Consider the following 16200-nt stretch of genomic DNA (forward strand, 5'->3'; position numbering starts at 1 on the left):
AGACAATCGGTGACTTCACAAATCCACCTCTTTGTGGGCAGCAATGTATCTACATTTTTTATGTCTTTCTAAAATATAAATATTTGGAGCTTACATGCAAAGATTAAGGGGGTTCACCTTGAAATGCATTGTCATGTGTTTTTATCCTGTACTATGTTTTAAACGTTGGAATAAATGTTTGCCTTTTTACTTTATCTGGAGCGGTTGATACCTTCCTATACCTCTGATTTAGGGATGGTCCAAACCGAGTTCGGTTCAGGTTCATACGAACCCGAACCCTCGGTAATGATTCCCGCTGTCTGGCCGCCCTGTGCAGCGGGCGGATCCAGCAGGAGGACCGCCTGGAAAACTGGGATACAGCCATAGCCATACACTGTATCCCAGTTTTCCAAGCGGTCCTCCCGCTGTATCCGCCCGCTGCACGGAGTAGGCAGACAGTGGGAATCTGATGCCGAGCGGTCGGGTTCATCTGAATCCGAACCTTGGTGGGTTCGGACCATCCCTACTCTGATTGCTTCATCACCTGATGGCCTCGGGTGCTACAACCACCTGCTCTGAATCGGGAACCAGTGCTACACTTCTACTTCTACACTGTGGTGAGCTGACAAGATTTAGCTTTGTTCATTAATCCATCAAGTCCCTTGGGTGCAAATCATATATATTACAGGCTATATTTACCTGGTATCCACTTTATAAATATACTGGCAAGATATGGCTACTACATTACCACTCATAAATCCAGATCGTCTTCAAAAAGTTGCAATTGTTTTTTGTTTTGTTTTTTGCCAATGACAGTGATCAGTAAATCAGAAACCAGCAACGTAAGATCAGGTGGAATGTCACTACTTTGAAACAATATCAATAAAGAAACATGATGGGTAAGGACTTGTTTTTACGTGAAAGGGGACCTTGATGCTCTTATGGTTTTTGTGAATGCAGCTGTCTTGGAACAATGGCGACTACTTGGAGAGTGGTGGAGAGGCGGAACCTGATAGTTATGGTTTATTATTTGGTAAGTTTGGTTTATATTTTCATTCTAAATCTTCACATGATGTTTATCATCATACATGGATGACATTGTGGACATTCTTAAAGTTATGAACCTTCCTTCTAGCCGACACAAATTACTATAGCTGATACAAAGTAAAACAACCGCGCTCCTGATACAGAGATACACTAATTGTACTTAGTGTCCATGTTGCTGCGTGCTACAACCAGTGGCTTCTGCTCCCGCTTGCTATAAGTATTTTAAACATAAGAAAAAGTGTTGTACCGCGCTACATAGAAGGTATATACTAGTAAAGCAAATTTCCCAGCACTTAGTATTGCATAAGCGTTGACATCTACCTAGTCCGTTTGTGCGGGTATGCTTAGACTTGTAGTCCTTCACGTCAATGGAGAAGGTATCGATGGAGTTAGTTCCTCTTGTTTCCACAAGAGGTAAGGGACCTGCGCTTAATATAGGGTGTAATAGGGAGTGTACCAAGGGGTAGATCAGGGTAGGGGGTCGCCCTTATTTGGGCGAGTGCCCCGCTTCACCTTGTGCGAGCAGGGGTAGTGCCATACTTTAACATCCTAATAGGGCAAAACAGGGTGAGTTGGTCCCTACCCTGACATGAGTATTTTCAATGCTATTAACCCTACTTTCCGAAGCACCTGAACGGTATACCCAATAGGTTGTATAAGGTATATTGGTTGGTAGCAGTGTATATATTATAGTGGCTACATATATGTGTGTTTTTTGTGGTTTGTTGGTCTGTGTATGTGGGGTTCTTTTTAACACAGATAAATTAAAAGTTATATTTTAGATGTCCTATACCCCTTTCTGTGATTTGGCTTTTCACAAGTGATAAAAGAGTCCTTTTGGTTCGCAAGGTGAGCACCCCTGCCGGTGGCGCGTATAGCACTTGCAAGAGTAGTCCTGAGTGAGAATCCTTTGTGACGTCACAGATACTATGGATCGCTGTGTGAGGCAAACTTCCTTGACGCGTTTCAAAGGTTCCGACCTTCTTTCTCAAGAGGATCTGGCTCACATACACGTTTTCCCTATATAGTTTCACTTCTCAGGATTAACTCCTTCCCATCTGGACTTCTTTTTATAAAAAGGCAAACAATTCAAAGTCCGCATTTAACCCTATTGTTTGCATAGTATTAAATAAAAAGATATACTCGCTTTCTTTCCTGGACATTTTGTGGATGTAATTCCCCCCCCCCCCCCCCCCCCGCCGATCTATCTTAACTCTTTCCAACCCTCCAAATATAGAATATTCTATTTTGCTATTATGATGCTCTTTAAAGTGCCGAGTTAGCGGGTGACCATCAAATTGTCGCTTTATGTTGTATATATGTTCTGAGATTTGTTTGTATAGAGTTCTTTTTGTTCTCCCTATATACAGTTTGTTGCAGGGGCATTTAATAAAATAAATAATTCCCTTAGTTCTACAAGTTATATGGCCTTTTATATTATGAATAACACCCTGGTGTTTCCTTGTATTCATATGTTTAGTGTTGGTCATACTCATGCACCCTTTGCATTTCCTGCAGGGAAAGAAACCATCCTCATATGTTACTATGCCATAAAGAATGATATAGTAAGAGAGGATATAACAGATATATTAACACAAACAAAAATTAAATTAAGGAAACTAGAAAAACTTTTATTGTCTGAGATGCGTGATTTATGGGAAGTAGCTTCCTTGGAAAAATACCTTGAGTGTTATCGGATCCCAAAAGGCCTCATTGTAAATAAAGCCCTATCTGGTGATATAGGAGATCCAAACACACTTAGAGAATGGGACGAACTGTTTCACAATTTTTCTCGCCAAGCTGTTAATTTTATCATAGAGAAAAGGAAGAAGAATTTGGTGTTAACCAATAAAGAAATTTTGTCTTTATGCAAAGACATCGATCAATATAATGAACACACTGAAATACTAACCATGATTACAAACATAAAACAAAGAATAAGAACTAAAGAGGGTGAAGTTAGAGAGAGAAAACAGAGGAAATTTTGCAGAGACTTATACACGGACCAAAGAAAAGAACCCACACATGAGAGTCAGAGACGGGAAAATACCTGTAACTGTTTGGAGGATTTATCCCACCTCCAAATAATAGATGAAGTACAGGAACACACCACACCACCTAAAATGAAAACTGTTACTGCAAAAACACAGACGAACATTATGTCACTTAGCCAAATTAGCACGTTTCCAAAACATAACACCAGTACCTCCAGAACATCGTACAAACAGTCCTCACAAACACCTTTATCTCCGATAGATAGAAGGAGAGAACATCACCTTTTATCTAACCAAGACATACCAAATAATTTGGAAAGTAGCCACAACAGATATTCGATATTACAGGACACTCAAGTAAATGAGGAAGATGTGGGGGAGGAAATAGAAGAAATAGAAGAAGGTACACAATCAGATGTGGAAAGTGCTATAGAAGAGAATGTTAGTCCCAATACAAATAAGGTCAAACACAATAAGAAAAGTACGGTTAATCAAAAGAAAAAGAATAATAATCGTAGAGCACCAAATCAAACGATCAAAAAAACAGTTAAGAAGGATTTTTTTCAGGCCCCACCAAAAAGAAACAGAGGAGGGGCTGTAGGGGGAGGCAACTCTCCAAAAAGAAAATAAAACATAGTGCAAAAGGAGATGACACAAAAGGATTCGAACAATCAATACAAAAAATATTTAATCTAAGTGTATTGGACAATAATGAAATGAACTTGCTACAAAAAAGACTTAAATTTGCACCCACGAATAAATTTAATAAATTCGACACTTTTGTTGGTATAAAGAAATTTATGAGGAAAAAGCTCTCAAAAATATTTTTATAAAAAGGAAACTGTAGAACGGAATCCAATTAAAACCAAAGATGAAATTAAACAACAACCGTATGTATATACTCAACTAAAGAATAAATCTACATTTCACCCAATCAATGAATATTCATAAGCTTTTATCACCTTTGAAAATATGGTTACAACTGATTTACGCAAATTACAATCCAAAACTAATAATAAACACTTCTCTTATAATAATTTAACACGCAAAGAACAAACCGCAATCAGGACTTTACAGGATAATAAGCAAATAACAATCCGCCCGGCCGATAAGGGAGGGGGGATAGTTATAATGAACTCTAAAGATTATAAAAAAGAGGCAGAAAGACTACTAAGTGACAGCAAAACGTATTGTAGATTGAAAAAAGACCCTACTAAGGAATATCTAAAACAACTAGGTGAATTAAAACAGTAGGAAAAAATGAACAATTTATAACTGAAAGTGAAGTGAAGTGCAGATTATATATACAATGGAAATCCTTGAATAGCGATGTTTTATCATATTCCAAAGATTCATAAGGATGCCACTAGACCACCAGGGCGCCCGATTGTATCAGGTATAAACTGTATAACAGCCAACCTACTACCCGCATACCTTAAGGATACAACTCATCTTCTACAAATTTTGAAGAAAGTAAAATGGGAACCTAATTACATAATGGGCACTCTAGATGTGACCTCCTTATATACGATTATGGAAAACCAAAAGGGCAGAGAAGCCGAAGAGTATTTAAAAAAAAAAAAAAATCTAAAAAATATCCCCCTGAACAAGTTAACTACATAGGGGAAAGTATAGATTTTATACTAACTCACAATTTCTTTTTATATGAGAATGTTTTTTACCTTCAGACATGGGGGACTGCTATGGGGACCAGGTTCGTGCCCAGTTACTCTAATTTGTATGTGGGTAGGTGGGAGGAGTCCACCATATACCCACAGGGGAGACTGGTCGCGGGCCTGGTCCTCTGGAAAAGATTTATTGACAATGTTGTTTTTATTTGGGAAGGCGACCAGAACTCACTTGACCATTTTTTAACTAATATTAATAAAAACGATTTTTATTTGAATTTTACGCCTTCATGTAGTACCACTAGTATAAACTTTTTAGATCTCACTATTTACATTCAGGATGGCCAGTTGTGTACAAAAACCTATCATAAGCCTACGGACAGTAACAGTTTTATTTCTTTGGACAGTTGCCACCTCCCAATGTGGCTTTTAAATATTCCACGCAGTCAATTTTTACGCTTAAGAAGAAACTGTACATATAAGACAACATATGAGGAAGAAGCACAAATACTGCAAACAAAATTTTTACAGAAAGGGTACCAGTAAGAGAAATTAGAAGAGATCAGTAAAGAAGTAGGGGAGATAGAGAGAGGAAAACAAATATTGAGTAAGCAAAAAGAAAAAGGAGGAGCGCAAAATCCACAAAATACTCATTTTGATATTTCACTAATTACTACATACTCAAATCAGGCAAAAAAAAGTGAAGCAAATTATACAGAACCATTGGAACATCCTAAAACAGGATAAAGTAGTAGGGGAACTCATCCCAGATAAACCTAAAATGATATACCGTAAGGCACAAAATTTTGGATTCAAAATAGCTCCAACAAACAGGGTAAAGACCATAATACCAAAATAGATGGCATAGTAACATACAAGGATGGTTTCTTTCCCTGCAGGAAATGCAAAGGGTGCATGAGTATGACCAACACTAAACGTATGAATACAAGGAAACACCAGGGTGTAATTCATAATATAAAAGGCCATATAACTTATAACTAAGGGAATTATTTATTTTATTAAATGCCCCTGCAACAAACTGTATATAGGGAGAACAAAAAGAACTCTATACAAACAAATCTCAGAACATATATACACCCGCTATCTCGGCACTTTAAAGAGCATCATAATAGCAAAATAGAAGATTCTATATTTGGAGGGTTGGAAAGAGTTAAGATAAATCGGCGGGGGGGGGGAGTATATCTTTTTATTTAATACTATGCAACCAATAGGGTTAAATGCGGACTTTGAATTGTTTGCCTTTTTATAAAAAGAAGTCCAGACGGGAAGGAGTTAATCCTGAGAAGTGAAACTATATAGGGAAACCGTGTATGTGAGCCAGATCCTCTTGAGAAAGAAGGTCGCAACCTTTGAAACGCATCGAGGAAGTTTGCCTCACACAGCGATCCATAGTATCTGTGACGTCACAGAGGATTCTCACTCAGGACTATTCTTGCAAGTGCTATACGCGCCACCGGCCGGGGTGCTCGCCTTGCGAACCAAAAGGACTCTTTTACCATTTGTGGAAACAAGAGGAACTAACTCCATCGATACCTACTCTATTGACGTGAAGGACTACAAGTCTAAGCATACGCGCACAAATGGACTAGGTAGGTGTCAACGCTTATGCAATACTAAGTGCTGGGAAATTTGCTTTACTAGTATATACCTTCTATGTAGCGCGGCACAACACTTTTTCACAAATTACTATACCCATAATCAGTCAAGTGTTGTCTGAATAATGGAAATTGAGAAAATGAGGACACAGGAGACAATCATATTTTCCTTTATTGTTTACTTTAAGAATTGGTTATATCTCAGTATCGTGTATGTTATGTACTGTATAATTCTGTAAAACTCTTGTAAAGCCTCTTAATGTTTTTGAAAAAAAAAAAAAAAAAAAAAAGAAAGAAACATGATTCCTTGTGGCTTAAGGTTTTGTAAACCACCTAATGCTGCTAAGGGTGAGGACTTTGTAATTGAATGGAGTGAAGCTTTGTCCACATGCTCATTAAAACTCATGTCTATGATTATTGCAAGGAGGGAAAGAAACTGTCAGACTTGAATGATCCTATTTCTACTTTGTCTATTACATCTGAACAGTTTACTAACCTCTCTGAGTATAATGAACTGTTGGAGAAAACTAATGCTAGTCTTCCAATTTGAGGAATTTATTATGGGAACAAAGAAGTCGAAATTCAACAGAGATCTCAAGAACTATTTTCTGATTCCGTCTACACCTGGCAAGAAAAACGCAGATTTAAACTGGCTACACAATCGTTTCTGGGGGCTGGGTTCACACTATGTATATTTCAGGCAGTATTTGGTCCTCATGTCAGGTCCTCATAGCAACCAAAACCAGGAGTGGATTGAAAACATAGAAAGGATCTGTTCACACAATGTTGAAATTGAGTGGATGGCCGCCATATAACAGTAAATAACGGCCATTATTTCAATACCACAGCCGTTGTTTTAAAATAACAGCAAATATTTGCCATTAAATGATGGCCATCCACTCAATTACAACATTATGTGAACAGAAGATCCTTTCTGTGTTTTCAATCCACTCCTGGTTTTGGTTGCTATACAGCCTCACAAATACAGCCTCAAATATACATAGTGTGAACCCAGCCTAAAAATGCAAAAGGTCATAAGTCAATGGGGACTCTACAGATATGCAAACAGAAGCGTCGGAGTCCGACATCCCCAAGACATCAAACTCATCACGTTAACCAATCCTCAAATCGTAACGTCAATGCACTCAAGTCTCCTGCTATCAAAGTCAACCAAGTGTTCAGACACAAGCGTCAAAAAACACATCAAGACAATGAGGGCAGGCAGGAAACATCGGCCAAGGAAGCGATGTATGCCCCAAGAAAACAAGGAGGTAATGACTCATGTTTCTCTGGACATTTATAATATGTCAACTGTTACTTTGTCAGAGCCCTAGTAGAGTATTGTTGTACCGTGTTAGCTATAGAAATCAGTAGAATAGAGAAGAAATCAGGTGATACCTTTTGGAGGCTAACTGAGTATATTTGATTGTAAGCTTTCGAGAGTCTAGCTCTCTTCGTCAGACATGATGTTATACAAAACTGAAAAAATCACAGACTTATATACACACTAGACAGAGATCATCAAAGGATTTTAGAAACTTTAAAAGAACAAAATGCAACATACACAGGGTCGGCTATTTACAACCGGTCAATAAACTAAAGCTCGTGACAAGAGAATGGTAAGCTCTTGTTGCTATCTGATTGTTGTCAGATTAATGGCCTAATAGTAATTAATGGTCTTCATAGCCAGAACAGGTCCCACATAGGCCGACATGAAGCTGGCATGGATATTGAGACCATGTTGCAAAGTTTCAAATTTGAGCATTAGTTTATATTCCCATTCCCTTCTTTCTCTTTGTGTCTTAAAATGTCCCATTAAGACCGTAACCCGCAGGTCTTCTACTGTATGTCCCTCTCCAGAGAAATGTGCAGCCACAGGGAAATCTGTCCGGCCGTTGTTAATAGTAAATCGGTGTGAGTTCATACGTTGACAAAGTCTCTGTCCTGTTTCCCCCACATAGAGGCCTGTAGTGGGACATCGCACACACATGATCAGATACACCACATTGGAAGATCTGCAAGAAAATGTTCCCTTGATTCTGTGTACCTCCTGTGACTGTGGGACTGGTACACTGTCAGAGGTATGGATATGTGTGCAGGTCTTGCACCGGTTTTGTAGGCAGGGTGAGGGGCCATTATCCGTTGGGGCCTTCGGAGCACTGCGGACAATGATTTGTCGCAGGTTTGGTGGTTGCCGAAATGAAAGCAGTGGGAGGACTGGGAATATTGCTTTTAGTCTGCTATCCTTGTGTAGCACAGATTGGAGTTCCCTAGAAATCTTTCTTAGGATCTCCAGCTGTGGATTGTAGGTGACAACTAGGGGCACTCGTGTTACATCTTGGGCCTCCTTGTGTGTGAGGAGAGTGTCCCTGTTGATGGCTGCTGCTTGGCTGATCTGTTTGTCTCTCATGTTTGGTTTGTAGCCCAATTGGAGGAATTCAGTCCTAAGATTAAGGAGGTGCTGGTCCAGAGCCCAAAATCAGGGTTCTGCAAAAAGGACTTTAGTTGGTTTTTAAAAAAATCTTTTGATTTGTGTCAAACCATTCAAGATGTAAATAAATTTATAAGACTTCTCACAGCTAAAACACAATGGGGGAAATTTACTAACAAATCTAAAAACACGATTTTGTCAAAGATGTTTTGGCATAATTTCCAATCTAATGTGTTTAGTCAAATTTATATAAATTGTCTAATAGCATAGTAAATGTCTCTTAAAAATAATGGTCTTTTAATTAGTCTAATAAATTCACCTGGTTCGGAGCAGACATAGCGATGCGCCAATATATGCGACTTTTTAAAAAATTGTGAAGTTAATAAATTTAGCTAAAAAAGAATTCTGGCGCACTTTCGATCTAATTAACAACAAAAATTCTGATTTAAAAAGTCATATCTAATTTGGATAGTCTTGTTTAAAAAATCTTCATAAATTCATATAAGATTTATTTTGAGCGCAAACTAGATATATTAGACTAAAAACAGGCGCAATTAGTTTGATAAATGTCCCCTATTGTTTTCAGGTTGATAATGTTTGTGGCAAAGAGGGGGTTAATGATGAGAAAAGTGATCCTAATGTTGTGGAAAAGGGAGTTATCCCCCTCCACTGGACTTGCAGTACATGGGTATATCCAGGCAGGACACGGTAGACAATACTTCTGGTCATTTAAATGTACCTAACCCGTATTTTCATTCTCCTAATTCCCTTGTTCCGGACATGGATATATTCCAACTAGAGATGAGCGAACCTCGAGCATGCTCGAGTCGATCCAAACCCGAACTTTCGGCATTTGATTAGCGGTGGCTGCTGAACTTGGATAAAGCCCTAAGGCTAAGTGGAAAACATGGATATAGTCATTGGCTGTATCCATGTTTTCCAGACAACCTTAGAGCTTTATCCAAGTTCAGCAGCCCCAGCTAATCAAATGCCGAACGTTCGGGTTCGGATCGACTCGAACCCGAACTCGGTTCGCTCATCTCTAATTCCAACATAAAGTTAAACAGGAGCTGAACAAATTGAGTTATGGGTGGGACATAATATCCCCTGGAGAGAGAAAGGCTCTCAGAGACCTTAGCATTAACCTTTACATTGTAATCCATCGCTCGGACAAGGGTGGCTCCCTTTGTCCAGGAAAAAGAGTCCATTCTACAGGATACAAGCACATATAGACACCTAACGAGAGATCTCACTCAAATTTTTACTACACATTTGAAACATCTGTTGGGCATGGGCGTACAGATAGGGTTTATAGGCACGAAACTAAGCAAATATCTTTTGGTGGAGTGTCCAATAACTCCCTTATTCCACGCACTTCCAAAAGTACACAAAAATGTCTTTCCCCCGCCTCTACACCTGATTGTGTCTGGCATTGGTTCCTTGCTGGAACAATTATGTGCATGGGTAAATAACCTCCTCCAGCCTCTTGTGACACGCTGTATGGGTTAAATTCAGGACAGTAAAAGTTTACTACAGGATATAGACAAATTGCCTACAAACCCTGACAGCAAATGGCTTTCTTGTGATGTGTATACCATGTGAGTGCACATGGGGAGAGAGGGGTTACAGCTAGGGATGCTCCGAACCGAGTTCGGACGGGGTTTGTACAAACCCGAACCATCCGCAATGATTACCGCTGTCTGCGTGCTCCGTGCAGCAGGCGGATCCAGCAGGAGGAACGCCTGGAAAACTGGGATACAGCCATAGCCATAGGCTGTATCCCAGTTTTCCAGGCGGTCCTCCTGCTGTATCTGCCCGCTGCACGGAACGGGCAGACAGCGGGAATCCGATGCCGAGCGTTTGGGTTCAGCCGAACCTCGGCGGGTTCGGACCATCCCAAGTTACAGCTATGAAGAGATTACCTTCACAGTCCTGTCCCCTGATGCAAGCCCCAGCCTGAAGTGGATCTGCTATGATTTTGAAGGTGAGGGAGACTTCCTGGGTCAGAGGACAGTGCTGTAGACCACGCTATGCGGACCATGCCCCAGTACAGGGAGCTCTTAAACCAAAACAATGCTCTTAAACCAAGTCACAATTTTGAAAAGCTGTGAGCTCTTAAACCAAAATGCTCTTAAACCAAGTTACTCTTAAACCAAGGTACCACTGTATTGTAAATGTAAACTACTAAATCATTTATGTAGTATGACTGATTATGAGGACTAAAAATTTTGAAAACTACAAATTAAGACAAAAAGTTGCTACATTTTGTTGCGACTTTTTAAGTTAAAAAAATTAGCCACCAAAAATGGCAAAAGATTGGGTTAAGAGTACCTGTCACTAAAAATAACTTTTGACATGTCAAACGTTATTGATTTTACCTGGTCTCACTGCTGAGACTTGCTGGGATCAGGAGATAAAGCCGAGAAAGGACGCAGCAGCAACGCGATCCACTCCCCGGTCACCTGCTCCGACTGTCAAAATAGTGTCACAGGTTTACATTAATGGAAAGAACAGTTTCAGAAATTTGGCCTGGGAGTGAATGTGACGATCTTTCCCTGGCTGTATCTCTTGATCAGTGACACCTGCTGTGATCAATAACTTTGGACATGTCTAATGACATGTCAAAAGTTATTTTTAATGACAGGTATTTCTATGGGACAAAACCTTCATCTCTCCTAAAAGAAAAAAAAAAAAAAAGAAGATAACATAAGGGCAGAATAAATAAATTATGTGGTCTTTTTCCTGACATCAGTCTTCTATGCTTCTAACTAGGGATGGTCCGAACCTGCCGAGGTTTGGGTTCGTACGAACCTGGACTCTCGGCAATGATTCCTGCTGTCTTAAACCTCCGTGGAGAGGGTGGATAAAGCGGGAGGACCACCTGGAAAACTGGGATACAGCCTATGGCTGAGGCTGTATCCCGGTTTTCCAGGTGGTCCTCCCGCTGTATCCACCTTCTCCAGAGACGTTTAAGACAGCGGGAATCATTGCTGAGAGTCCGGGTTCATAAGAACCCGAACCTCGGCAGGTTCGGACCATCCCTACTTCTAACCATAACTCATTTGCCTCCTCTAGTCTGTATAAAATAATTCACAATAACCTAGACTGCACATCATTTATCTCTCTATAGTGTTTTTGCATAGTCACTAAATTATAATAGGGCACAGAGGAATCATGGATTTAAAATCCCTATAGAAAGATGTTTTCGTTCGAATAAAATCTCTAAAGACTGAAAATTAATCTACTTTAGTAATAAAAGCAGAGAGAGCGACTAGACATTAAATGGACCAAACAGTGAATTGCATGTGCAATGATGGATTCTTTATTTTAAGATTTTTTTCTTTTCAGTTTGGCTTACAAGATAAACAGAAATGTTATGTACAGTTTTTTGAGATGATGAAATAATGATGAACAATGAAACACTTGTAACAGAATTTGTTCTCTCCGGTCTCTCCTCCAATCCAACCCTCCAGCTTCCTCTTTTTCTGATCTTCTTTTTCATCTACATAGTAACTTTGCTGGGTAATCTTACCATGATTATGCTGATTAGAATGACTCCAGGCTTACAAACACCAATGTACTTCTTCCTTATGAACTTATCACTTGTAGATGTCCTGTACTCATCATCTATAACACCCAACATCATGGCCAACATTCTGTCAGAAAAGAAGACAATGTCCATCACTGCTTGTGCTACACAAATGTTTCTCTTCATTGACCTTGTGACCTCGGAAGGAATGATGCTTGCTGTGATGGCCTATGACCGATATGCAGCTATATGTAAACCATTGTATTATGTAACTGTTATGAACAAGGTGACATGTATCCGACTTGTTTGCTCAGTATACACAGCAGGATGTATTAATTCACTAATTCATACATGTGCTGCATTTAGCCTACCGTTCTGTCGGTCCAATCACATCAACCATTTCTATTGCGATATTAACCCAATATTAAAGCTGTCATGTAAAGATACGTATCTCAACGAAATGCTGCTGTTTCTTGTTGCTGGATCTTTTGAATTGGGTTCATTTTTATACATAGTGATGTCTTACATATTCATTATCTTTGCCTTGTTTAAGATAGTATCTTCGCAACATAAGATCAAGTCTTTATCCACTTGTGTCTCTCACTTTTCTTGTGTAGCTTTATTTTACTGGCCGGCTTTCTTTATGTACTTACGACCAAATTCTGCATATTCTGTGGATCAGGACTGGATGGTGTCAGTGTTCTATACAGTGATAATACCAATGTTAAATCCCATGATCTATAGCTTAAGAAATCAGGATGTAAAGCAGGCTCTAGTACAATCAAAGGTTACTAGTGTGCTCAATATATTAAGGACACACTGAAGCTGGATATGCATTTTTGGTCATCTGCTATGCCATTGTTTTTACGCCGTTCGCCCTGGGGTAAAACTGACTTGATATATAGGTTTCTTAAGTCGTTACGATTCAAACGATATGTAATATGTATAACTTTAATTTTATTTAATGGCTTGTAAAAAATTCAAACCATTTTTAACAAATATATGTTCCTTAAAATCGCTCTATTCCCAGGCTTATAGCGCTTTTATCCTTTGGTCTATGGGGCTGTGTGAGGTGTCATTTTTTGTGCCACGATGTGTACTTTCTATTGTTACCTTGATTCAGACTTTTATTAGGGGAGGGGATTTCTTGTTGATGAAAAACCTTTTTTTAAAACTGTAACTTTTGTCCCCCTGGGGGACTTTTATTATTACTGCAGTGATCTCTCATAGAGATCACTGCAGTATAATTACAATACACTGATCAATGAGATCAGTGTTAGATTGCTTAGGGCTGCTGCAGCCAGAAGCAATCAACTGCCGAGCCGGGATCAGCGTCATACAGACGCTGAGGTCCGGCCCAGGTAGGAAAAAGGGATCGCCCCTCCGTGATCGCATCGCAGGGGGTGATCTCCCCCACTAGACACCAGGGATGGGCTATAACCTTAGTTAGATGGAGCTGTCAGCTTTGACAGCTGCATCTTACTAGCTAATTAGCCACCCGCGGCGGCTAATGTGTGCGGTCTATGGCTGTACAAAGCAGCTGGGTGCCGCGTGCTGCAGAGAGGGACGGCGCCGGGAGCCCTCTCTGCATCTCCTTAACGGCGGCATGATGGGTATACCCGTCATGCGTCGTTAGGGGGTTAAGCTCAATAATACAATATTGCATAATGTAGTATGCAGAAAGCTCCTTGACATACTCTCGGAGCAGCTGTAGACAGATTTTATTATCTATGTTTATGACTTTTTTGAGGATTTGGTGTTGATTGGTAACACAAAACATAAAAAATATATCTGCACATTGTTGAAAAAACTGTAAACAATCCCCTTCTATGTCGGTGTAGGTTGTCATCTTTTTTCTAAACTAAATATCTCTACTTTTGATCCTTCTGGGTAGAGTCCTATTCAATCAATCACTTTTGGTGCTCACCTATGAACACTTTTATCTTCTACTATGTCTTTCTTGATCAAACACAAAAACAAAACACAGTATTGGAAACTTATTAATGAATCAAGCCAGTATTCTGGCAGGAGATGTTACTTATATAAAAATGCATAACCTTTTACCTTTCTATGCAGAGCGTGTCACTTTTTTAAGGGATTGGGCTTAGTGTCAACAGGGCATGGGCAACTCGGCAATGTACTGATAATTTAAGCCAGAGACTGGCTGAAATTGTAGCAGAAATCTACAAAAATGGCCGTGATGGCTGCCATGTTAAGCAAATTTTGTAATGAATGGCACTGAATTCGCTTTGCAAAAGGAAATTCAGTGGATGACTGTCATTTTATGGCAAATAACGGCCGTTATTTCAAAACAACAGTCGTTTTAAAATAATGGCAATTATTTGTCATTAAATGATTGCAGTCCACTGAAATTCAACAATGTGTGAACATAGCCTTTCTGTCTTTTCAATCCACTCCTGGTTTTGGTTGAAAAATACTAAACCAAAATACTGAACACTGAACAATACTGGCCTAAGGGTCAAAATATGATTTCTGGTAGCTTTGAAATCTCAGTGCAGTCAGGAAGTAGAGAATTCAAGGCAATGTAGCTAGTAGTGATGAGCGAGCATGCTCATCTGAGCTTGGTACTCGATGGTGCTTGTTACACGGACGAGCATCTTGTGGCCGGCATCTTCCTCTTCCTGCATGTTTGGCAGCTAATTTTTAGCCAATCATCATGCAGGAGAATCACATGGGAACCCTACATGTCGATAGCAGCGATTGGCTGGTCAGATCAGATGACCTGGGCATATAAGAATCAGGTGCCGCGATGCTCTCTTCAGTCGCAGGCTGGATGATGAACACCTCAGAGATATTAGGGTACAAGCAGACAAACCATTAGCGAGACACGTTAACGGAACGCATGGGGGGGATACCAAGGAAATAAAATTTGTTGGCATTGAGTTGGTTAAACCAAATCCAAGAGGGGGTGATTGGGACAGGATCATCTTGCAGAGAGAGGCCCAATGGATATTTAGGTTACAAACCACTGTACCAAAAGGCTTAAATGAGCAATTGAGCTTTGCATGTTTTTTATGATTTATGACCCCTGGCGCTACCTTGGGTAGTCTATAGGTATCCCCTATTTAGTATTTACAGCTTTCATTCATATTGTATTTATCCTTTAAGCAATGGTTGTAATGTCTATTCTTAATTATGGGTGTCCTTATAAACAGTTAGGTCCTCACTGAATTTTAATTCACTCCATCGATCCATACAATATAGATATAGACATGCACTGGTACCAGTCTCGTACCGTGGGTCACGGGTCTACTATGTAACAGACGTAATTTTCACAATTTCCATCTTTTCTTAGTTTAATAACTTCTCACATAAACTTCTAAGTGCCTTTGTTTACTTGTGTCAGTAATTTGAGTTGCGGGAGGCCATGTATAGAAGAACCAGGTAACAGCCTATTTGTTTATTGATTGTATATGTGTTGCGAGGGGCAGAGTTGATGAGGTCACACGTACCCTAGGCAACGCCTGACGCCGCCAGCTTGATGCGCGCGGCTTTCCGGATGTGACGTCATTGTCGACCGGAACTCCAGCCGGCGTTCAGGAAGCGTGGAGCATGGCGTTCAGGAGCAGGTAATTATAAAAATAGCCCCACATCAGACGATACCAGGGACCACTAGGATAGTCTGTAGTTAGCCACTGCACCAGACTGTGTCTCAGCGGATTAGTATCATAGCAAGTGTAGTAGCTGAAGTATCATTTTAGTGGTGTTTTACTGGTTTTGATACAGCACATAGCACTTTAGCTACAGGGTAGTGCAATATTCTTTGCCCACTGGCATAGGTATTATTTATAGCACTTTAAACCTTGCATGATTTTCCTGCATGAGTCACTTTAGGATCGCCACTGTGATCTATAACTAGGAGGTACTCTCTTTGTATTGCATAGTTTGATCTTTACATATACTTACCTTTTGTTGTTTCCAATATATCCCCTGATGATATTTGGTAAGACCAATA

The 16200-nt window shown here is 39.8% G+C and overlaps 1 protein-coding gene across 1 annotated transcript; it reads left to right on the forward strand.

The window, feature by feature from the left end:
* Positions 1–12099: 12099 nt before the first annotated feature.
* Positions 12100–13047, forward strand: LOC138783489 (olfactory receptor 5B12-like). Its single transcript, XM_069958251.1, has one exon. It carries the CDS (start codon positions 12100–12102, stop codon positions 13045–13047), a length of 948 nt encoding a protein of 315 aa, XP_069814352.1.
* Positions 13048–16200: the final 3153 nt, after the last annotated feature.

This window comes from Dendropsophus ebraccatus, chromosome 1 (assembly GCF_027789765.1).
Source record: "Dendropsophus ebraccatus isolate aDenEbr1 chromosome 1, aDenEbr1.pat, whole genome shotgun sequence".
NCBI classification, from domain to species: Eukaryota; Metazoa; Chordata; class Amphibia; order Anura; family Hylidae; genus Dendropsophus; species Dendropsophus ebraccatus.